We start from the raw sequence: 23,088 nt of genomic DNA, 5'->3' as shown, positions 1-23,088 counted from the left end.
CTTCCAAACCACTGTGAAAAAATACAACAGAATTGCCCTGTACATTTCTGATCTGCAAAAAAATCATGATCCACCAAGAGTTAAAACTTAGTAAATATTCATTCCACCCCAAACAATATATTTTCTCTAACTGTGACTTGCTGCTAATCTAGGCTTTGTGAAAGGGAGAGGGATGCAAAGGGAATGGAATAATGCACTCCATTAGAAATGCAATACACAGCTAAAAAGAGAAACAAACGAGTAAGTGCTTTATGTTTACATGGGGAAGAGCAAACAAGCTATTTCTACTCAAACACTGAATGAGAACAGAAGACTCCTGTTCTGTCTGTAGCTATTTCCTGTGAAAAGCAATTCCTCAAATACTGATAGGCTCAGTCTGAACCGGCCAAAGCCACCTTACCATGATACCACATTCTAACCTAGGTTGTATGCCATATCTGTGGCCTTCACTGTGGAAGGAGTTTGGAGTTTTGATGCCTGGCCTGGTGGCTTCCAGACACAAAGCTAAGATCACCATTTTTGGTACTCAAATCCACCATTTCAGAACCTACATTGCATTATGGACCCAGGCTTCTACAAAGCACTAGCTGTGAAGGGGGAAAAAAAGGAGGGGGAGGCAGGGGGGCACAGCAGGATGGGTCACTAATAAGAAAGCTGATCCCAAATACAATGAGTTTCACCTGCATTTGGGTTCCTCTGGATTCAAAGCCATCCGTATTTCCTGTCATTCAACCTAACTTTCCTCTGACAGGTTCTACATAAGCAACCAGTTGTGCTACTGAACAATTAGCGTCAGGCAGTACAGTGCACCTGGGAGAGCATAAACTAAGGTTTGGATGACTGTTGGAGATGTCCTCACACAGCGGAAGCTCCCATTTGAGCCTCAGGAAATTCTTTCTTCCCAAACCTTTCACTCCTCTTGTGAATTCACTCAATTTATAGATGAGGGAAGCTGAAATTTATGCTATGAGCAACATTCTTTCAATAGTCTTTGTTTGCCAATAAACACGTGCATAAACCCGATTCACCTCCCTCCAGTGAAAATAAAGATGGGGGAAAGAAATTTACCCCTGCACGGTAATGTTTTTGTACCAGCCATGTTAATGTGAAAACTGCTCTGCCTCTGTAGTCACTTCCTCCCAGCACAGCCTTCCCGCCGTGCCCCTCCCTCAGAAGATGTGCTAGGACAGGGATCTTTCAGGACTGGCTACAGATGGAGATCTGCACTTTACCAGTAAGCAATGGCATGCCTGAAGCAACACACACACTTGCTAATTTCACTGCTATAGTTGCCGTGCCACACGGCATCGGGGACGCTGAATCAGCGGCATCATTCACAAAAGGCAATATTCCCTCTAGACTCATCAACTATGAGGTAAAGCCAGTCAAAATAAATAAATAAATAAATAAAATGGGGGGGGGGGCAGCACTGAGTTCAATAATCAGACTGGCTGGGGATTTAGTTTAACAATGGGGAAAGACGGGGAGGGGGAGAATCAAGCAAAGAGGGTTGTTTTTTTTTTTTTTTTTTAAATAATGGAACATAGATTACTGCTAAGGATACAGAGTTAAGGACACACAGGCACTCCTAGCATAGCACAGGAAAAAAGGCAACTCTTGGATGGTTACTGATACCTAGAAAGCTGAACTAAAGATTCACAGCAACGCCATGCTGAAGATAAATGATGATTTTCTGATGTTCCCTTTGCCTCAAAAGGTGGCAGGCGGTAGACACAAGATCTTCTTGGGTTGTGATACAGTATACAGTAGCTGAAAACAGATTAGTGAACTTAATCTTTGATTCTAAGCAAGTCCAAAGGCCAGAATTCAGTCTCAATTATTGAACAGAAGCCAAGAGGATTATCTCTGTGTGTCAGTCTTGGGGAGGTCTGTTTACGCTGTAGAATAAAAGCAAGCATGTTGAGGCAGGAGGGGAGGAAGGCACTTTGTTAAGTAGAGTGAATTAGTAGATTTAAGAAGATATTTAGAGTAGATTTTTAGATTTTTGGTGCCTTAGGACACACACACACACACACACATATATACACATACATATATATACACACATATATACACACACACATACACACCAATTTGAAATGCAAAGTCTGGAGTGACATGCTGCACTGTAACGCTCAACAATACAATGTTTTTGGTGGGCGTTACTTATTATAAAGCAAAATCCACTACTGACTTGCCAGGTGGGGAGAAAGCTTTCATCCATGCATGTAGCTTCTGCAGCTCTTTATCACCTTAGTTGTAACATAAGATCAGCCTAATAAAGAAGTTAGGTAATTACTTACTCCTTGTAAAACTTGAAAGCTGTCATTAGTAGGTGGAGGATCCTGATCTGGGTCAACTCCAACTCTACAGAAACATTAGGGAAACAAAGCAAGAGGTGTTACTGAGGGTTACAAATGTTAAGTTTGGCAGAATGCATTTTAAAAGCACCTTAACCGCCCAGCAAAGCTGCATTCAGAGAAATTATAAGAATAGTTTCAGGAAGAGCTGTCCATTATTCCCCTGCGGCTACACAGCTATAAACAAGATGTTTTTCACTCAAGCAGCAGCCACCTGCAAGGTAACAGAGGTCGGAACTCCAGCTCAGCATCAACTTTAACTGCTTACCTTTGCTGCCAGTTCCTTGAGGGCACTGGCAAATACTATTTTTGGTCTAAACAGGTGAACTGTGGGTTGACCTCCTTTTCAGCGGAGAACATCCCCCATGTCCAGCAGCAGGAAATCACAGAGTAAGGATAAATGCAGCCTAAATATATGGCAAATCACATAGCTGCTAGAAAGCCCTGAAAATGGTTCAAATATACCATATATACACACACACACACATATATACACACACACACCATTGTTTCTAAAAGCAGTGACAGGATGAAGTAACAGTAATACTTCATAAAGATTCATGATGCTGCAAGTTTCATTCACCCAATGCAAAACTGGATTTTTCAAGTGGTCAGAGACCACACTCACAAATGGTCTGTCTAGTCCAGTCTCCCATCTGTGAGAGTGATCAGATAGTGTAATTTCTTCATTACCCAGGCTTTGTGTCAGCTATTTCTAACCATATTGTTTATGCAACATCCCCTCTGAGACAGGATTACCAGAAATCAACAGAACACTGCAGGAAAGATCATGCCGTCTATACATCCAGGGGACACAAGCTTGCATAAGATAAGCAACAATCCAGACATGATTTACCTTCAGACACAAAAGACTATTGATTAAATTGAAAGGGAACACCGTTAAATAACTTACAGGCAGTACTTTCTAATAGGACAATAAAAGAAAATTAGGCGTTGAATCGGGTTCAAGTCATCCTTGTGGACTAAAGGTCAACCCAAAGCCTCACATGACTTAATGCAGTTCAGAGGAAATCCAGGAGGCTGCTCTAAGACAGCCTACAGCAGCAATGTACAGAGCTAGTGCTGCAAAGTCCTCTGTTTGTTTTTCTCTGAGCCTCTTTTCTCTCCTCATCCCTTCCTCTTTCCCTGTCATAGCAAAAACTACATACAGTATGTCATCTTAACCCTTAGGTACATTTAGCCCGAGAATTCATTGCCACAGGGCAGCTTCAAGATTAAAAGCTCTGCAAGCTAAGAAAACACTACACGGACAGATTGAGAACTAGATTTTAATGCACTGAGCTGCACATTTACCTTACTTTATTAAAAAAAAAAAAAAAAAGAGAGAATTTCTCAACTTTTACTTACAGTTGTTCATTGAATCTTAAGATCTTTACTGCCCGTTGGGCAAGAGAAAGGGATCAGGGCTTTCGAAAGGACCAAAGCGGGGTGACAGTACTGTTCAGTGAAAAGTCATAGAGTATCACAGATCAAGTGTTCAGGTTCACTGACCTCCTGAATAGGCAAAAAGAGCCTTTCTACATTAAATGTTTCAGCTTTCAGCCAAAATTTCTTACTACAGAAGTCCCTTTCAATATTGAAATAAGTACATGGACACAGACCATATATTTCAATGGTTTTCAAAGTTATTCTTCAGGGGAACTTACATTTTCAGTATTTCTAATGAATTCCCCTCTTTTTTTTTTTTTTAAATAAGTCATTTTATCTTTTATTTCTTTTTTGGTTTTTTAGTTCACGTTTCAAACTGTCTCTCAGCTCATAGGTTAACACAAAATGCAGTACTCTCTTGAATTCCCAGGATTACTTTTGATATCTGTTATTCTCTAGAATGATTTGTACCAAGAGCATTTATTTTTCTTAGCAAGTCTGTCAGTTCTTATGTTTCAAGGTGAATACATCCAGGTCACCTGACAAGCATTATGTTTTCCCAGGCCCCCCACCCTCCCAATTTCTAAGAAAGTTTCATCTTTATTACCTGAAACAAAACAACAGAAAAACTCAAGAGTTTCAATATAAGAGTATCTTATATACAAGACTACCTTCCCAACTTCCTTTGCAGGGAAGAGATGCACAGAAAACATTAAGCTGCTTCACCCTACTCCAATTACTTCCCTTCCAATTACAAGGAAAGCTGCTGAGCGTATGGGCAGTCTCCAACACCTTTTTTTTCTTATTGTTAAAAAAGAAGAATGCTCTCACATCCCTAAGTAGTCACATTAAAAAAAGCTTACCATAACTTAAACATGCTATAAAAGCCAATGTCAGTTTTCATTTACTTAAACAGTTTTTAAATCAGAAAAGAAAAACAAAAGCCAGTTGTTACTGGATTGGTTTACACACGTTCTCTCTCGAAGACCAGGGGCACAGAGAGCACTGCCTCATTGATCATTTTGGAGTTTCACTCAAACACCTACCAGAAAGGCAGGTGAACAAACAAGTTCTGTTTGAAAACAGTGTTTTGCTGAAGAGGCACAGACTGGGTGATAAGAACTGAGGGGCCCCTCAGCTCAGCTGCAGGACAGCCAAAGCCAGGGCAGTGCAGATGCCAGTAAGCATCTTTGTTTTCCTTTTCACCCTTTTTGAAAGCCTGCAGCAATTGTGTGTGGATACCTGGGAGGATACAGGAGCAATTCAACCAGGCGTAACTCTATAGATGAAGATGAAGAATGAAAACAGTTTTTCAGCTGTGACAATGCATATATACTCTAAAACCATTTGTTGGAAAAAAGTACATTTAAGTATAGTTCCCCTCTCCTCCGTAATAATTAAACTATTTTTTTTTGTTTAAGGGCATAAATAGCTTTTCAGGTTTTAATAGCCCTGTAATGGCAAAGGGACTAGGTTCCTAGCTTCTAATATCAAAGCATAAAGTTTCTGCTCTTAACTGACTCCCAATCTTCAGTCTCTATTCGACATCTAGAATTCCAGTACCATATACAGGACAGCAGCCATTCTGATTTGATCCCTGCAACGCTCAAACACTAAGCCCATCCATAACTCAGGAGTCTAAGCACTGTGGCAGAAAATAGCTGCCACACAAAACATGGAATGCAAAGTTGAAACCAAACATATGGAAAGAAAGGGTAAGGAAAGCAGACAAAACTGCTTCAAGCTCTTTGCTATTTCATTTTAAAAGGGGTGGAACCATTTCTGCTGATACTTCAAAACACTTTCCAAGGCCCTGCAATACAGGGATGAAAAATGACCAAAATACCAGGAGGTATTACCTTCTAGTATACGTAATTATTGTGGGAGCAGCCAAGAATGACTGTGGTGGGTAGTACTTCTCAAACTCTTGGAATAAGTTGCTTTAATGCTAACCTCTGCATCCCTGGCAATTTAAGCAGTTGGCTGGGAACCTTGAAGTGTGACAGGATACATGAAAAATTTACCATTGCCTCACCCCAGGCATGCAAATACTCACTATCTTATAGTTGCCAGTTACAGATTTTGTCTATCAGTATATCAGTTCTAGAAACCATCTGGAGGGGACTTGGATTCTCAATTATCTCCACTCTTACTAGCATCTTCCTATGAAGCAATTTGACAGCCCTTGCTTTTTAGAATACAACCCAAGAAGGCTGGACTAAATCATCTCTGGAAGTCCCTGCCAACCTGAATGGCTGTATGAGGTAATCCCAAGGAATGCTTAAGAATACCTCTGTAATCAGGGATTATAGGATCACATCCATGATTTCTCAGTTTTCAAATCCTCCCAGGCCAAAGACACTAGTCTCACTGCATGAATTATGCAGACACAAGAGTTAAAGGTGTTTTGTTTTGTTTTCTGAAGCTGAAGACTTGATGTATGATCCACAGTCTCCCAACTCACAAGAAGATTGGCTCAGAATTGAGGAATATCCACGGCACTCTGCAAAAAAGAGAAGCAGCAGCAGCATGCCATAGTATAGAAAAGAAAGCACACACTTAGGGTTACAAAGATGAAGAAAGCCAAGCACCAGGTTAATTTGGTATCAAGGAAAGCACAGCGTCACCTGAAATACAGCCAGCGGCTTTCATTCATCTCTTCCGCCGATGGAACATGGTCACCAACTCTGGTACAGTACAAGAATGGAATGTAAATAATAAAATGCTCATGAGATGGTAGCTTTACAGAGTTGCCTAGCAAAAAAACAAATAAAAACCCCCAAACCTCTACCCAACCAAAAAAAGACAAAATATACAAGAATAAGAATGGCAGAATAATGACAAAGTGACAAAAAAATCACAGAAATTAACTTTATGATTGAGAACTCCAATAATATTCTTAATTTACTCAGCTGGCAAAACATCTGCATTCACGATATGCTACCTGCTACCCCCTCCCCCAAAAATTAAATTCAACAGCTTTTCAAAGAAACACTACATGGTGACAGAGACAATCTAAGACTTGCACATATTCTAAAAGAGAAAGAAAGTAATTAAAGGAAGTCATGACAAGAAACTATGCCTGCATGATGGAAGGCATCAACACAGCCTACTTTAAGAGCATCAAATACAACTGGTAATACATACTTAAACCGAGTGATTTATGTAACAATCGACTAGCAATCTTCAACAAAATTAGTCTTCAGTCACAGTAGAATTTGTTTTTATTCTTTGCTTCACCTTTTCCATTGTACTTAAAGAAAACCACAATGAAAGCACGTTTGTTTTCTAGTACTTCCAACATAAATTCCTTACAAATTGTTTTTTTCTCTCTACTTTTCCATGAAGGCATACTACACGAATTATATACTGCTTATGCCAAAATCAAGGCCTAGGTTATCAGAAATAATTAATCACTTAGTATCCACTCTAAGAAATCCTTAGAGGCCTCACTTTTCAAAGAGCAGGTGTTCATATCCTGATTGCAGGCTCATATCTTGAACAGCCAAATAATTGAGGCCATAAGCTTGCATGACCAAGAGTAATCCTTGAAGATTGAGGCAAACGCCAGACTTTGGAGGGATTCGTTTTCAATTCTTAGTTCACCAGTTCTTTCCTGCACGAACATACACTACAGGTCTGAGCGTTCAGCTTCAGAAAGACCAATACTGAGACGGCTCTCTATGTCTGGCAAAAGCTAAAATTAAAAGCTGCCTAATAACTTCCCTTCTACGACTTATTTCTTAATGCCGTATCTTTGCCAAGCTAACATACTGAAGTTTTCCCAGATGTCTGTATTGAGTGCTTCATTTTTGGAAAGTTTTAGCTATTTTGTAAGAGTTCAACTGTTTTTCAAAAGGTGGCTGAGAAAGAAGACAATTCCTACCCCTATGTTAAAAAAAACAAAAACAGAAACAAAAAAACCCCCAAACCTCGATCACTGAAAAAAAGCCCTCAAAACTTGGAAAAGTTACTTCAGGATGGTTTTAGGGTGACTTTGGACACTCCTTTAGTTGACCTTACCGAGAGGTAAGGGCAGAGCTCTTGTCAGAGCTTGCCAGCTATATCCTTCTCCCCCATGTGCTCTAGGTACGTCTCACCCCAACTCCTACAAGGGCTGGACAAGACCTTCCTCACATGTGCTCTCTGTCTGCTGGGAACTGCCATTTCGCAGAGCACAAGAGCAGAGATAAGGAAGTGTCTCTTGTGCTTGCTTCCAAACATTGTAAAGGAGGAAACACTCCTTTGCCTCCCAAGGTGGGTGTGTGTGTGTGGGGGGGGGGGGGGGGGCACAGTGCCAGTCCAGTGAGACTACTGAACCTCCAAAACAGAGATTCACAACTAGTGATGAAAAACAAGAGCTGGGGGGCAGGAGGATGGTAAAAACTAGATAGGGCAAGATAACTGGAATAAACAGTGCATAAAAAGGTATGGCAAAAGGAAAAAACCCACGACAGAGGGAAAGGGACAGTGCCTGCCTACATGTCTCTGCTCTTCGGAGGCAGCAGAAAGCAGCTAGAAGGCAGGCCTAGAGGAGCATAAAACCCAAATGAAGCATCTGTCTTGGAGAAAAATGAAAACAACAGGCTGCAAAGCAGAAGAATTTAACCTCTTATCAAATATCCTCCCTGCTCAAAAGCCCTAAACAGAACCCAACGTTCTAGTCCGCTATCAACACTCGCCTCCTGGCATCGCAGTGCGGTGAAGCATGGTATCTAAAAAAAAACACATTTTATTCAATGACTAATAATTGGACCACCAGACAAAACAGAGTATAACCTGAGACTGCCATCAGGCTGTGAGCAGCTATCTGGGGTGGTGCTAAAGCTATGTGAACTAACTTCCTAAGTGACAATTACGATGTTTCCAAGTTTTTTTTTTCAGTTCGCCTTTTTTTTAAAAAAAAGCAAAAAAACAAAAACAAAAAAAACCCACTAGATAAAAATCTGTTAGAAAGATGAGAGTTGCAAAGTCAGGCATAACACAGTAAATACCTAACTTGACGTTGCCTGTGCAGCCTTCAGCTTTTCTTGGAGAAAGATATATAAAAATATCTTAAATGGAAAAACATGTATATATGTAATGTATGTATATGCTTATGCATAAGACTTAAGAAAAGGTTGCTAAGTATAACCGAAATTACTTCATTAAAATAAATACAGCCTTCCACATTTGAAGCAGCTTTTGAAAGAGAGAAAGATATTAATATACAAATTGCTTCATTCAACATGAAAAGAACCAGTGCCAAGAGGGGTCAACCATCCCTAATGAAAAAATGGCAAAACATTATTTTTCAGTCCAAATGCTAGGAGTTCCCTTTTTTCCTGTGACAAATGAATAAAATGATAAGTAAGCTACTTTTCAGAAAAGAGGAACTTTGTCAATGCTTTTGATTTTCAGGACTGTAGTTGCTGAAACTGTTAAAACTTCAGGCAGGAAATTGTTTCTTGGCTTTAGTCACAACACAGAGGAGACTGGACTTGTAAACGTTCATTTTTAATGTCCAAGCCATGCTTTATTTTCTAAGAAAAAAACAAATCCAGTGCTAGAAAAACATAACTGTTTACCATTCAGAGGCTTAAAAATCATCTCACTGATAGCCAAGAAAAATCAAACATAAAAGTTTAACACAAGTTTCTGCTGTTAATTTTTAGCTTGCTTAACATCAAGTGGTTTAATCCAAAACAACTAAAGATTCCACCATTTTTTAATTGGATTTTACTGTCATGATCTCACTCTCCCACCCAGTTAAGCAATAAACTAAAGTAGCCAGTACAAACTGGATCCTCTGCTTGGCTGCACATTTAAATCTGACCACTGCACACTGGTAACGTCCCCAATTTGGAAATATACCTGCTCTCGATTATCTGAGAAAAGTCAGAACTGAGTAAGACTGAGGAATAGTGTGTTTTTGCCTATTTTCTTCCTTATGCTGCTCTTTACTTAGGCAAAACTGTATTTTCATGTTAGCCTCTTTCTCCTTGACCTACTTTTCTGTTTTTAAAATATATTTCACATCACTGGAGAGAAGGGATCTTCAGAAGTAAAAAACAAAGCATGCACCCCAACTGCCATCCACAGTTAATTGTGCGGCAGTAGGCGTGTTCCTTTGACTCTGAGTCACAGCAAAGCTACCCTGGCTCCTTCTATAAGTATTGCCCCATAACCCTGTATTCCCACAGCCATCTCCTCATGACTGTAAAGGTGCCAAATCAGCCTGACAGGCTTGGCCAGAGGCAGCTTGCTGATAGTGTTCTACTTAAACTGTGCAGTCACAAAGTCTTAAGTAAGACCCCTTGTTGTTTATGCCTTCCTTCAGTTCCCTGACATACCCACTACAACAGACAGGCACCTGCAGTTCCCAGGAAAGGAGCTCAGCTCATTGCAGCCCACAAACTATGAAACGGGCCACCCAGAAACCCCACTAACAGACAGACAGGAGAGCAGTACCTGCAGGGTTACAGCACCTCTGCTCTGCTGAGCAACAAATCTGCACATTAAACCAGTCCAAGGGTCAGTCAGCTCAGCCAGCTCTCTATTAAAGCAGGCCCTCTGCTTCTCCTCACCTAGATTTTGAAGCAAGACCAGCCACCTCACGAGGACTTTGCTTTCCACTCTTCTCCCGTGAAGGCTGAAGTCAATCAGGACAGAGAAAATTTGAGTCCACACAACTCCTGACATTTAAGTCCGACACACAAGGGGCACTAGTTTCCTATTTCCCTTCATTCACTTAACCTAGAAAAGTTTTTTATCTTTTAATATCTTTTCTGATAAACAATCATGCACGCGAGCACAACTTAATTCCAGCCTCTTGCAATCCAATCTAATGGGTAAGTGCCAGGGGCTCACACAGCATCCATACAGGCAAAGCCATGCCAGAGACAAGCTCCCTACCGTACGGCCTCAGGACTATGTCTCAGCACTGCTGAGGGAGGCACTGGGACTGAAGAACACCTTCAGCTCCTTTTGGCTGTCACACTGGGTAAAAAGGGACGGAAAAGACAGCACATTTCTAAATTTCAGCTGCAAATTCATCTGTCCCTTTGTTAAGTCTCTAAGGTCAGATAGCTCTTGCTTTCCTGTAGGGAGGGTTATATCACAACAGATGACAGTTTATCAGCACTATGTTTCCAATTCTTTATCAGCTACACATGGCTGCCACCTCCTGGCACAAATCTGATTTCACATGGTCTCTTAGAAGAAAAAGTGCAGTCTCAGTAATTAATGAAGCAGGGCCTATCAAGGCAGCTGTGGACAGCCCATGCAGTTCCCTAAAACACTTTCTGTGTGGAATTCCCTGGTTCACAAGCTATCCTTCCCTTAATATGGAAGTTAACTGTTTCTTTCCTGTCAACAATGCCAAACAGAAATGAAAGTTAAAAATACTACCTGCTAGCAAGGGTGGGTACACCTCCAAAAAACTACAGCTAAACACTCAAAATCATGTTTCAGCCAACTGTCTTCTGGCAGCTACTCCAGGAATGGTATCATAGTGCTAGTCAGTGTTTCCAGCTATTCTCCCTCCTTGCGCAAACTGATTCTTGCAAGTGGAACTTTTACAAAGGGCAAACCTGGAATGAACACGGTGTTATCCCTCCCTCTCTTCAGGGGCAACTCATCAGCCAGGCTCATAAAGTCTCATTATTGTGCCAGACTGGTCCTTTTAAAGAAGTAATGGCATCTTATTAGATGCCTTTGCAAACTGTTTCCTGATCTAGACCACAGAAAAAGCTGTCACTTCAACCATAGAGGCACAATCCATTCTCAATTCACAGAAGGTTTCAGCAGGCTTACAACAGGGTAGCATTTCCGGTAGTTTCTACCCGGCAAGAAGCTGGGCCACCTTCTGGCATTCAGTCTTGTCATACTGCTGACAGCTGAAGGAGGAACCTATGGAAGCGGGGATAGCTGACCGCTCTCAGGAGCTCCATTTTTTATATCCTGTCCCTTACTTGATGACAAGCTGGGAAATGCCCAGCTATGCTCCCTCAACAGAAAACGCATAGGAAGAAGAGCAGAAAGCCCAGAATGCCAGCATCCACGATGAGATCTCTTAGACTCAGTTTTGTCAACCTGATTGCAGGCAAGCTTCAGAAGATGCTTTGGAATCCACTGAAGCCAAAGGCAGACAACAGATATCCTCACGTCAGCTATCACAAAGGCTGCAGGCAGATCTTGGCACATACCGCTCAATCACACTGTGAGAAGACTGCAAAAAAATGTTCTCATCTGCATCCTGCTTACCCTTACCAGAACTTAGCTCCTGTTCCCTTGTGTGCAGGGAAGCAGTCCTTGAACAGCAGTCCTCCGTCTCAAGCAGTCTTTGAACACTACTAGTTAAGCAGACACTGTACCTGCCCTGCTCGGTGAGGTGTATTAGTACAGTTTTCCTTTCATACCACTATCAGCCAGAAATGTGCTTTTGTTGCCAAAGATGCCTATTGGGAAGGTACACATGGTACCTATTCCAGGTATCTTGCTAAAGTCATTATGCAGCCCTCACATGGGAACAGGAATCAATCAGGTTGGGCCTAGAAATATCATTATCACGAGGTATCTCATGATCCTTAATGACACAGCTGCACTGGAGTTGTTTTCTTGCTGACTTAAAGACTAGGTGGTTGCATAACCTGTTGTTAGCAATATGACCTTCGGAGATCCTAAATAAATGGAAGTGATGCGTCTTTCTGGTATACCAGCCAAACATCTGGAACTTGCATTTAAAGACAGAAATGGATTGATTCAGCACAAAAAAAAAAAATCAGGATTTCTCAAGAGCACATCCAATGGGCACTGTTTAATATAGAGTTGAGATGATGTAATCACTGCTGTAATGCCTGTTTCAGGATGGAGGCACGTGACACAGGTTGCAACGAATGTCGTCTGCTTGGCATAGAGTGGTTCAGCTCTTCCTGAGTGCATTTTCTTTTAACGAGATGTCAGCCAGTCACAATGACATATCATAGTTTTTGGTAAGCCCATCCCAACATATAGCTCCAAGATTCCTGCTGACATCGTCAGATCTGGTAGTTTGGCTTTAGCTGACTTCAATAACAAGAGTTTCCAAATATTCCTGGGAATCCTATCCATTCTATTTTTCAGCCTAGAAAGTACCTATTGCCAAGTAGTTCACAAAAGTTTTCTGAAAGCAGCAACAGTCATTAAAATTGTCAACTCTTCCTAACACTGAAACTGCTTATACCTTCTAAGGTTTTTTCCTATCCTACCGCGAGACAGTGGGAAATAAATTCTGCTGAGCACAGCCAGAATGTAAGACAAAGTAAGCTTTCATGTGCCAAAGATTATACATAATTTACACATGTAAAATACACTGGAGGGTTTGGTACAGTGTGTTTTGTTTTAATTCCACTATTTACTCTGTCCCCCTGCCACTCAACTGCTAAAACCACCACAGAACGGTAACGTATGCGCTCTTTAACAACAGACTGATTTCACAACTCTAGCACTTTTGCAGGTAAGTATCCTGAAGCATGCATATGCTTACAGCCCTAAAGTACCCAAGTATTAGCCAGAACTTACAGAGGAAACAGCTATAATCATCACACTGCTTACCATTTCCCTAGGTCTCCTGAAAACAGAGGAAACACCCAGAAGACTAGCAGGATCCCAGTTATCCCAGTTGTTTGGATAACTTCAAGTTTATTTGGATATATGCTTCAAGTACATCTACATCCAATTTAGCACCACCCACTAAAGACTCCCAATAACTTGGAAAACAGAGCAGGATCATTACCAGGAGCTAGAAGACAGGGAAATGTCTTAGTATAATAGGAAAAGAGGCTGGATATGAGACTGGATAGGCTAATTCTTTCTTTTCAATATAGGGGCTGCTGCATCAGGCAATACTATTCCATATCCTGCTGGGCTGACAAGAACCAAGATCCCTACTCACATAGCACCAAAGAGCTTTAGGCTGAATTTCAGTAATATCTTGTGCGTTTTCTTCACCAGCTTGCACTATCCCCTTCCTTTATATAACAATGTTCTAACTACCTAGAACACCTCTAAGCAAGCCTCAAACAAGTTCTGCAAGACTATTCCTGCCTAGCACAGCTGCCATTTGAAAAGCGAAGTTTCCTCAGCATGCAGTTGCATACCGACCTGATGTTCAGCCATGAGAGCATGGGAGTTGTGCCTCCACCGACAATCCAGACAGTGAAAAAGACGATAAGGAGAGTTGTTGAGAACATCATTTGATGCGAGTAAGTAGCAGTATCTCGTATGGCCAGAGCAAATGCCATAGCTCCCCTGAGACCTATGCAAGAGAATGAAATTGGAGAGCTTCAGAAGTACATCTGAGCCTCATTGTAACACAGCATTTTTCCTTGCTCCCTTCCTTGCCACATGGACACAAAGTGATGATCAGAAAGCACTGGTCTCAGGTTATTCTTGGGCAAGTTTTCCTTTGCAGAAGTTCAGTCAGCAGGCTTACCTTACGCTTTTCTAGATCGTTCTCCTGTAGCTCAGGGAAACAGGTATCTACCACCCTGAACAATTTAGATACAAAACAAGTTCCTTCATAATTTCCACTCTTCGCCCTGGTATTTTTCCTGTAATTTTTAGAATCTGCAAGTGCTACAAAAAGCAGCAAGTATTGCCAGAAGCTAAAGCTGAAACAAACGGGTTTTGGACAACAGCAAAACGTATCTTGGAAATCAAAATGCTCCCTGAATTTAAATGAAAATGCAAACATTTCCCTTTGTTTCTGTAACTCAGGCATGAATGCTTGACAGGAAATAACTATCAGCTGGAAAAGTATTCCTGGTAACAACATGCTCACAGACAGAATATACTCCCCGGATTATGAAGCTCTACCAGCAAGGGCATCTATGTATCTCTGTACTAGGGAAAGAAAAGGCACATGCACACAGACACACAATCCATGATTTGCTCTAAATGACAGAAACTTTAAGAGCTATCTATGTGATAGAAGTAGTAAAGGAATTCTTAGTCAAATATCTTATTTTCTCCAGCTAAGTGGGAGAGTGCACTCATAAATATACCTAGATTACCTTGGCAGATACCTGCTTCTGCACAACACATGTATCAGCTCATCCAGAAATAAACTTTCTGGAAGAGATGCGTCCCAGTTCCCCCATTCATCCTTGAGATGCCTAGCACTTCAAATGAAAATATTCTGCTCACAATTTGAGGTGACTGCTTGCTACCAGAACCTGGCATTCCAAGATTTCAACTCTTCTCAGACAAGACACTTTCTGCAAAGGCTGAAAAATACCTGAGGGCAGGCTACAGACATGCTGCAACAGTTACAAGTCTTCTAGTCAGGAAATACACATGTGAATTATTAAAAAAAGAAACCAAACCCACCCTCTTATGATTTAAAAAATTTTTGCATTAGCAAGTATTTTGGTTTTTACCTGAAAACATCATCATATGCTGAAAGTTCCAGCTAATCTTATGCCTTCTGCCTAGATTCAATAAGAAGGAGAGAGGGTAGATGTGTGCAGCTCTGCCGAGAAAGATTGCAACCTGTTCATAGCTGAGGGTTAAGGATCTCGTTTTCCTGAAGAACAGAGTCTTGGATACTTGGCTCTAATATAAAATTTCTGTTTTAATGAGGAGGTTACAAAACAATATCAAGTGTTCATGTTATTCCTGCTTACATAAAAACAAATTTTCACCAACTATGTACATACACAACTCATTGTACGGAATGCAAATGTTAACAACTAATATAACCAAGCTATTTAATGCACACTGACATTATACCTAGTATTAAAGTTATCCAATGTACAAGTGAAGACTTTACTTTTAAAGTCACACTTCAAACAACTGTCACCACCAACGTTAGATTGTGCGTTTCAGACTAATGAAAACACAGCCTAGCATGTAGAAGGCAAGCCAACATAGGTTTAAGTATGAAGAAAAAGACCAGCAAGCAGCCATTTCTTTGCAGCTGCTGCAGAGGCAAAGTCTCCCACTGATTGGCAAGCACTTGAGAATTCAGAACAACTAACGAGAAGAAAAAAATCCAAAGACGTTTGTCAACACTAGAATGAGGTTCCAGAAGAGTAGTAAAAAAGTTTTTCAGGCGACAATGGCAAGTGGTAAGCTCTTTCCCTCCCTTACTGTGGTATAAAGCACCCAGTGGCTCCAGTGAATAACTAGAAGGCTGAATATTTCCTCTATCAAGTAAGGAATACTTTGGGACAAAGTAGAGCAATGTACTGAAATCCTATAAAACACCAGCACAATGGAAAAAAAAAAAAAACCAAACACTATTTGCTACTGCGATAACAACATTAGAAGAACAAAGCAACTCTCCTATGGAAGAGAAACAAAACTACGGAAGAACTCTAGACACTTTAGGGTTCTTGCCATAGCTGAATACCAAAGTAACAATGCCTCTGGCAGGGAATTATGTCTCCAAGAAATCAGAATTTTGATTATTTCTGTTTTTACAGAAAGCTTCATGTAATTATTCCGAATAACTTTCACAGCAGTCATTTTGGGGACTGCAAAACCCACACATCATAAGCAATTGTGGTCAATTTAAGTATGTGGGGAGAATGACTACAAACCTTGTTCTTTCAACAGTTAGCAATGCCTCTGGGTGTCACTTCAAATGGAGAAAGCGATTACTGCAGCGAAACATGAGTGCTAGTAACAACTGCTTTTCTCATAACAAGAGGTGGCAAAGAGCGTTAAGCATCGTGGGAGAAAAAAGATGGGAAAAGTGTAATAAAGGCAGGGAGGAAGAGAAAGGAACAAAACAAATACTGAAAATAAAACCAAGACACATAGCATGATCTGAGAGAGGACAGAGGTCATAGCAAAGATTGCGCACTGGGGAAAAGCTGGGAGAAGGAAATCTAGAAGGTCATATTCTCATTTCTACCTTATTATCTATCCTGATAAATTTTAGAGGCTCTGATTCAGAAAATTCACTGAAGCTATTACTCAATTTGTACAAACTAAAAAAAAAAAAAAATCACACAATGCTTTTACCTGTGCTGTCAACATCTTCAGAGTAAAGACTGTGGGAAAGAGGAGGGTGATAAAACAGCTATGATTTTAGGAAATTGTTGTCAAGAATAAAAGGAATTTTATTGTAATATATGTTCCAAGGTCAGTGAGCTATAATACCCTATATATCTTTAAATCAATTGGAACCATATAAATCCTCCTTAAAAGACACTGCTTTGCTTTCACAAAACTTGCCAAATTCAAGCACGTTCTGTACATTGGAGGAGGGAGAAAACAGTCTGTAATAAGGAAGATTCCTCGCTTAAGTAAATCAGGAGTCCAGAAAAAAATAATTTCATTTTGACTTACCCATACTGCTATATGTGCTTAATCTGTACAATGTAATATACTTCCTTGGTCTGGAAAATAAGACTTTTTGAGCTCTTTCCCACAAAAACATGGATTAGTATTTGATTTAGGTTCACTGTAAGGCAACCAAATCTGGACACACATCCATGCCCCATCATGATATGCAGAAGTCCACTCTCTCTCTATCTCTGTTTCCTTCCCCCATTCTCTTCCACTCCATATACAGAGCCTCTCAGATTAATCTGCTGTAATTTTTCCAGGTGAGCGAGGTGTGCATTTGGGATGGGAGAGGAACAGTTTAAAAAAAAAAAAAAAAAATCAGAGTCCTGAAGACCATTAATAAATCCCTCACATCCTAGGAGAAAATAGGCAGAAGATTAAACAAAAAAACCCCACAGAAAACAGCTCATTTCACACTGCCTTGGCGAGTCACTGCCCTTCATAAAGAATTCCCTGGCATCATGGTACCTCAGTTTTTACCTTTAGATTAAATTTTTCTTCATATCTGAGTAGCAGGTGCTCAATCCTTCCCAAGAAGGTAACTCAGTTCGCCTGTGCTGACAGAAGCGCAACACAGAATGTCGCCTTTCCCTCCTGGCAATACTGAGGTTTCCTAACTAGGAAGAGGATTTTAAAATCCAATGTCAAAAGTTGCACTGCTGCGATTACAAGGAGCCAAGCATATTCTTTTAGATATATACTTAATTTACATGGCTTTCAGCACTTGCTCTGTTGCAGAGCCAATTTTGTGGCATGGAAGCCTTAATGGCTTTGATATAAGGAGTAACCAAAGACTGTTCTCAGAATTCTTGTGCCTGCAATGTATCACACACAAATTAAAGTCAACCACCACACTTTAAATTGTTAAGGCTAGCAGATACCACAGATTTTCAGGCACATATATTTCAGGATAATAAAGAAACCTCACACAAAGCGAGAAAGGATACAAAAGCTCCAATGATGAAAACTGGGCTGAATATGTGTTTCTGGAAAGTAAACAGTGCCAAACCCATATACGAAAATATGAAGTTCTCAGCCAGGAAGTGCAATACCTCAAAGAGCTAGGGAGAAAACAGTCTCATGTTAAAGGTCAAGCAATAAAGACGTTTTTCAAAAACAATAATACACAGAATATTACAACGGTACACTACAGAAAAGGTAAATGGCAATGTCTTACCTGTTTAGTGCGACTTCTTGATTCAACTGACAAGTTATTGTATGTATAATGTGCCTGGGTAATTCCACAGAAGAGGACAGCTACCACACCTGTGACCATAATTACATGTAAAAATCAGTCTGTTTACCATGTTAGCTCAACACCATGCTCATCTCCCTTCTCAAATTCTATTAAATTTATACAGCATCCTTAATCTTGAGATTTTTATGAACCTCAGTTTTAAGTGAGTCATATTCCAGGTTTTGGGGGGTTTTGAAACAAATCAGTGATGTTTTTAAATGCTGTCATTATACAGTGAGCTCTGCCTTAGATGGCATTGTACTAAACATGAAAAAGCCCAAACCACTTACATCATGTTTCTCATAGGAAAGTTTTGAAGAGCAAATTTAAAATGGCTAAGATAGACAGGAGTTTTATCCATGCGTGCTTGAATCTCAATAACTCACCAGTAAATCCGCAAGCTTCTGCTAGCAAGAAAGTGCTCCAGGACATCAAGAAGAAGAGAGCCGTTTCCAGCAGGGGGAAGCAGTGCAACTTAGTAAACTTGGTCACGTTAAGACATTGGTTAAGGGATCAAACACACATGTGTCTTTGGCTTCTCTGTACCTAACATTCATAAAAAGCCTTTATATGCACTAACAACCAATGCTAGTCTGAGAACAAGACACTTAGTGCTGAAAAATGTCAATTCCATTATACCAAGACAAACTTCAGAACGGAGAAACTAAGCGTAATGTTTCCCCTTGCAGGAGTTGCCTGTTTTAGATATTTCCACCTCTTTCAACTAAGATACCTTGCTCTATGCCACATCTGCCTGCAAAGTTCCAGTAGCGAAGGGATGTATACTTGATCTTCCTTTCAGATGTTGCTTTTAAAGCCCTTCCCCCCCCCCTTTTTTTTTTTTTTTTTAAATAAAGCATAAAATACAGAATTCAGAAATTTTTAGTTTACAGTGCAGTTCTTGACTGCAGGAACTCTAAAATGAAGTAGATTTATCAGAATTGTTCTGTTCAGATTTGTTGACAAGTCATTTTTCAGCAAGTATGGCTACTTTTGTACTTTTGAGGTAGAACAGAAATCCTGCCTACAACAAAATGTATTTCCTCTCCCTGTGCTTTAAAGAAAGAGCCAGCTCAACCACAACAGCTGAGTCTTTCAAAGGGAAGAGAAAACAAGTTCATCCTCCAGAGGAGTGTAAACTTGAATGATGTCACCAAAGAAACACCGATTTACCATTTCATATAGCTACTGAAAAAGTGAAACAAACTTCAATAAATATAGCTCTCCACATACTACAGGAGAGTTGGTCACATATTCATGGTCACCTATTCCCCTGTCCCCACCCGTCACTACTCTGGCAGCAGATGAACACCGTACAGTTCATGATATCTGAAGTGCAGACAGCAACACACATCTCTAGTAAGAGATAAGCGACACACATCTCTAGTAAGAGATACAGGAAGAAAACATGGGCTGACAGGAGCGGTAGAGAGATCCCCCATCTTTCTGAAGGCTGGTAACTATCACCACCTTCTGTGAAATCCAAGCAGGAGGGCAGCACGAGAACAGCCAGGACACTTGAAACAGCAAAGCAGGCAGCACTTTCCCCTTCCCCACCTGAAGGCAACCAGTACCTCGATAGACACCTATCACACACAGGGCTGCACCATCACCCACCAGCATTCTCCACCCACCAACACAGCTGCATCCTGGGCTCTTTGCAGCATTACACAAATGAAAACTAATGGCAGCACAGGCAAAAGGGATGGCAAAGGTGATAAGCAGCACTACTTTCACAAGTAAATTTGCAGGTTCTGGGAGGTCTGGGGCTCATAGTACCCTTTGCTGCCTCTTGCAAGAAGTGTTCAGGCAGCCCAGAAGACCGGGTGGAAACTTTCTCTCCTGTGGGCTCTACCACAGCATATGGTGTTTACAACAGGCCTCAAGTGATTAACATCATAGGCACACAAATGAAGGAGAATACAGCTGGCTGCATTTCAGTGACAGCCTCCCTAGCACAAAGCAATCCCAAGCACCTCCACCTCCTCCCCACTACACCTATTTCTTACCATTATTCTAAACTACTCAACAGAGGGAAAGGGGTCTCAAGAACATACTTAAGCTGCAACATAATTTTTTTCAGAATGTAGAATTGAAAAAGAAGTCCAAATAATCCTTAAAAACTAAAAGTTGGCATTACATCAGAAATATAACTCAGGATATTTCAACAACTATTACTCTTCACGCAATCTCCTCTCCACGTAAAATCATCTCACTAGAATTTTTGATGATATGCAGTCATGGCTGGGCTTGCTTTTTTGTTTATTTGTGAGGTGTTTTTTTTTGGCAAACAGGCTTTGGTACCACCTTGGTGGTACCACATACATTCACTGGAAGATAGGTTCTAATTGTTGTTCCTACTGGGTACTCGGATTATCCGGCTGCAGGTTTATCCCAGTGCCTGACTCCACAGCCATTTGTGTATTCCTTGAGAAACACAATGTTCAAGGAGAGAAAGAGTAATTTACCCCAGAGTACCTTACAGCAAGACAGGTAAACAGCACTGACTGAATTGCCACTTCAGTCACTCCACAGGAAAGGAAGAGATTGAACCCTGTTCTCCTGGAAGTAGGAAAGGGCCCTCGTTAAAACCGATTCCTCATTTCTAGCCTTCTCTTCTGGCAACTTTGTGAATCAAACTCTTCATTCCCCTTGCTGTTATTGTAAGTAACCGCACCAAAACATATAATTCAAATCTGAAATGAAAGCCTGCACTCCTCATTTTGGAGGAGGAGGGGAGTGAGAGAAAGGTGAGGAAAAGAAATCCTTTTATTATTTCATATAATAATTGACCAAACTAAAGTGTTATTTCAAATTAAATTATTTCAAATCTGATTTTTATTTTCTTAACTTGAACATTAGAATAAAAGGCAATTTTCTTTACTTCTTAGGCACACATTCTGCTTCACTTCATTCCAGCCAAGCAGATTCTCTACTTCAGAAAGAAAATACAAAGTGGTACAATGCTATAAACTGCTATAAAAACAGCCACGGATAGTATGGCCAAGACAACTTGTTAAAAGCCAGAAAAAGTCCACGCAAATTATCTCCATCATATTTGCAAACTAAGTATTCCATATTTTTTCAAAGGACCATGAATAAGTAGAGACAGAGGTGACATGAATACTGATCACATCTTCACACTCAGATTAGGACAAGCTAGAGTCTACGTTGCTACAGGGCAGCCCTGCTAGGACCTGAATGTACCATCTAGTCCAGAAGGGCTAAACATGAAAAAGGATATCAGAGCTGTCACAACTCCTGTCACGGCTCCCATCATGAAAGAACCACTGAATATTCCCAGGAAAACACCAACTGACTTAAAAAATGCTGCTGCATCAAAAGCATGGGTATTTTCACCTGTTGGCTGGTAGGCAACTATAGATCTAGAGAGACAGAATTACACAGTGAAAAGTTAGAAATGGCATCCAAAAGGTTTTATTCTGTGATAGCAGTGCCTGAATAACAGAAGGGACATCCTCATGCTCAAGGCAAATTTTTCTTTATGGTGCTCGTGTGCATAAAGGATCTTGGCAAGGGTTTGTAATGTTTATTATCTCAATTTAAATTTAAAATAACATTTATCAGAAAAATAATTAGACAAATACATAGAATAACTGTGTGATTTCACAGTAGAAACTCAGGCAGCTACTTACGAAGATAATACAATGGCAACAGCGTCATTCAGCACACTCTCCCCAAACAGAAGGGCATAGAGATCAACATCAGCATGCAGCTCATTAAATATTGCTAGCACAGTAACTACAGAAAGAAAAGAAAACAAAACAAAAGTGTATATATGTATATTATATGCATATATATATCATAATGACTGACTTCAGGATTACGGTGCGAACTGACAGAGCAGGCTTTCCAGTATACCCAAGGCAACAAAACCTAGGAACTGAAATACACGATCAAAATCAAAGCGGGAAACAGATTAGACATGACTAACAGAAAGCGTCTCTGTTGCGCTCCCACCTGCACATCGCTTCTCTAGGAAAGCCCCCAAGATCAACGGGCACAGGGCAGCCCTTTACCGAAACCCTGGTAATTTCTGCAAAGCATGTTCCATGTAAGATAATGAACAAAAAGTTGTGTGCACCTCCGGCTAACTTTTAAGGCTGTGTGGACCGTTAACATAATTTTATTATTTCAATCACTGTAAAATAGTGCTAATAATCCTAAATGCTCATCAAAGCACACATTATGCCACAGGAGTGTGCATTCATACAGAAATTTGAGGAGGGTAAGGCTGCTAAATATTTATAACAGTCCTTTCAAAAACCCTTCAGTCTGAAATGAAAGACAATGATGTTGAAGATGTTGCTATACAGGAGTTTCAAAAAAAAATCACATGGCAATTTTTTGCACAAAGGTAAAACTGTGTGCAGCCACCAGCTGTTGAGAGCTCAGCTCAACCATGGGGACTACTTCCCATTTAGGCGCAAACCAACCCTAAAGATGTCAAACAACCTGTTTTAAATGTCAAGCTTCATACCTCACCACTACCTTCCCCCAACACTGATACACGCTAGCCCTCCGGATTGATTTGTCAAGCACAGACATCTGTGTGAGCCTGTAGCACTTTGAAGGATACTAGGTTTTCTACCAAAAGTTCAAATTACTTTGCCACAAGAGCATTCTTCTGCTTAAATTTGTAAACCGTGAAGTTCATCTGAAGGGAGGGAAAAAAAAAAAGCTACCCTCCCCAAATACAGCTCAAGAATTATCTGATGTCTTAAACAACATAGCTACAGAAGTCTTGCTACCCAGACAGTGAAA

The 23,088-nt window shown here is 40.5% G+C and overlaps 1 protein-coding gene across 12 annotated transcripts in view; it reads right to left on the bottom strand.

Moving 5' to 3' along the window:
- SLC9A7 (solute carrier family 9 member A7) overlaps nucleotides 1–23,088 on the bottom strand; it is an 89,629-nt gene that overhangs the window by 26,329 nt on the left and 40,212 nt on the right. For 8 of the 12 annotated variants that reach the window (XR_011136918.1, XR_011136880.1, XR_011136924.1 and 5 more), the window contains exons 6-14: nucleotides 21,960–22,065; nucleotides 21,548–21,689; nucleotides 18,690–18,795; nucleotides 18,244–18,332; nucleotides 18,014–18,127; nucleotides 15,149–15,260; nucleotides 13,872–14,025; nucleotides 6,377–6,436; nucleotides 2,304–2,367 (exon numbers count right to left, since the gene is read on the bottom strand). Coding sequence is in view for 4 of the 12 variants with exons in the window: in XM_068923061.1 (XP_068779162.1) it covers nucleotides 2,304–2,367; nucleotides 6,377–6,436; nucleotides 13,872–14,025; nucleotides 15,149–15,260; nucleotides 18,014–18,127; nucleotides 18,244–18,332; nucleotides 18,690–18,795; nucleotides 21,548–21,689; nucleotides 21,960–22,065 (947 nt within the window). In the remaining 8 variants the exon portion in view is untranslated. Of the gene's footprint in view, nucleotides 1–1,635; nucleotides 1,771–2,303; nucleotides 2,368–6,376; nucleotides 6,437–13,871; nucleotides 14,026–15,148; nucleotides 15,261–18,013; nucleotides 18,128–18,243; nucleotides 18,333–18,689; nucleotides 18,796–21,547; nucleotides 21,690–21,959; nucleotides 22,066–23,088 lie in introns of all 12 variants that reach the window. The other 4 variants (XM_068923062.1, XM_068923064.1, XR_011136940.1 and 1 more) reach the window with 3 other exon arrangements.

This window comes from Struthio camelus, chromosome 1, assembly GCF_040807025.1.
Source record: "Struthio camelus isolate bStrCam1 chromosome 1, bStrCam1.hap1, whole genome shotgun sequence".
NCBI lineage: Eukaryota > Metazoa > Chordata > Aves > Struthioniformes > Struthionidae > Struthio > Struthio camelus.
Note: the sequence above shows the minus strand (reverse complement) of the source record. Positions and strands in the feature narration are given on the sequence as shown.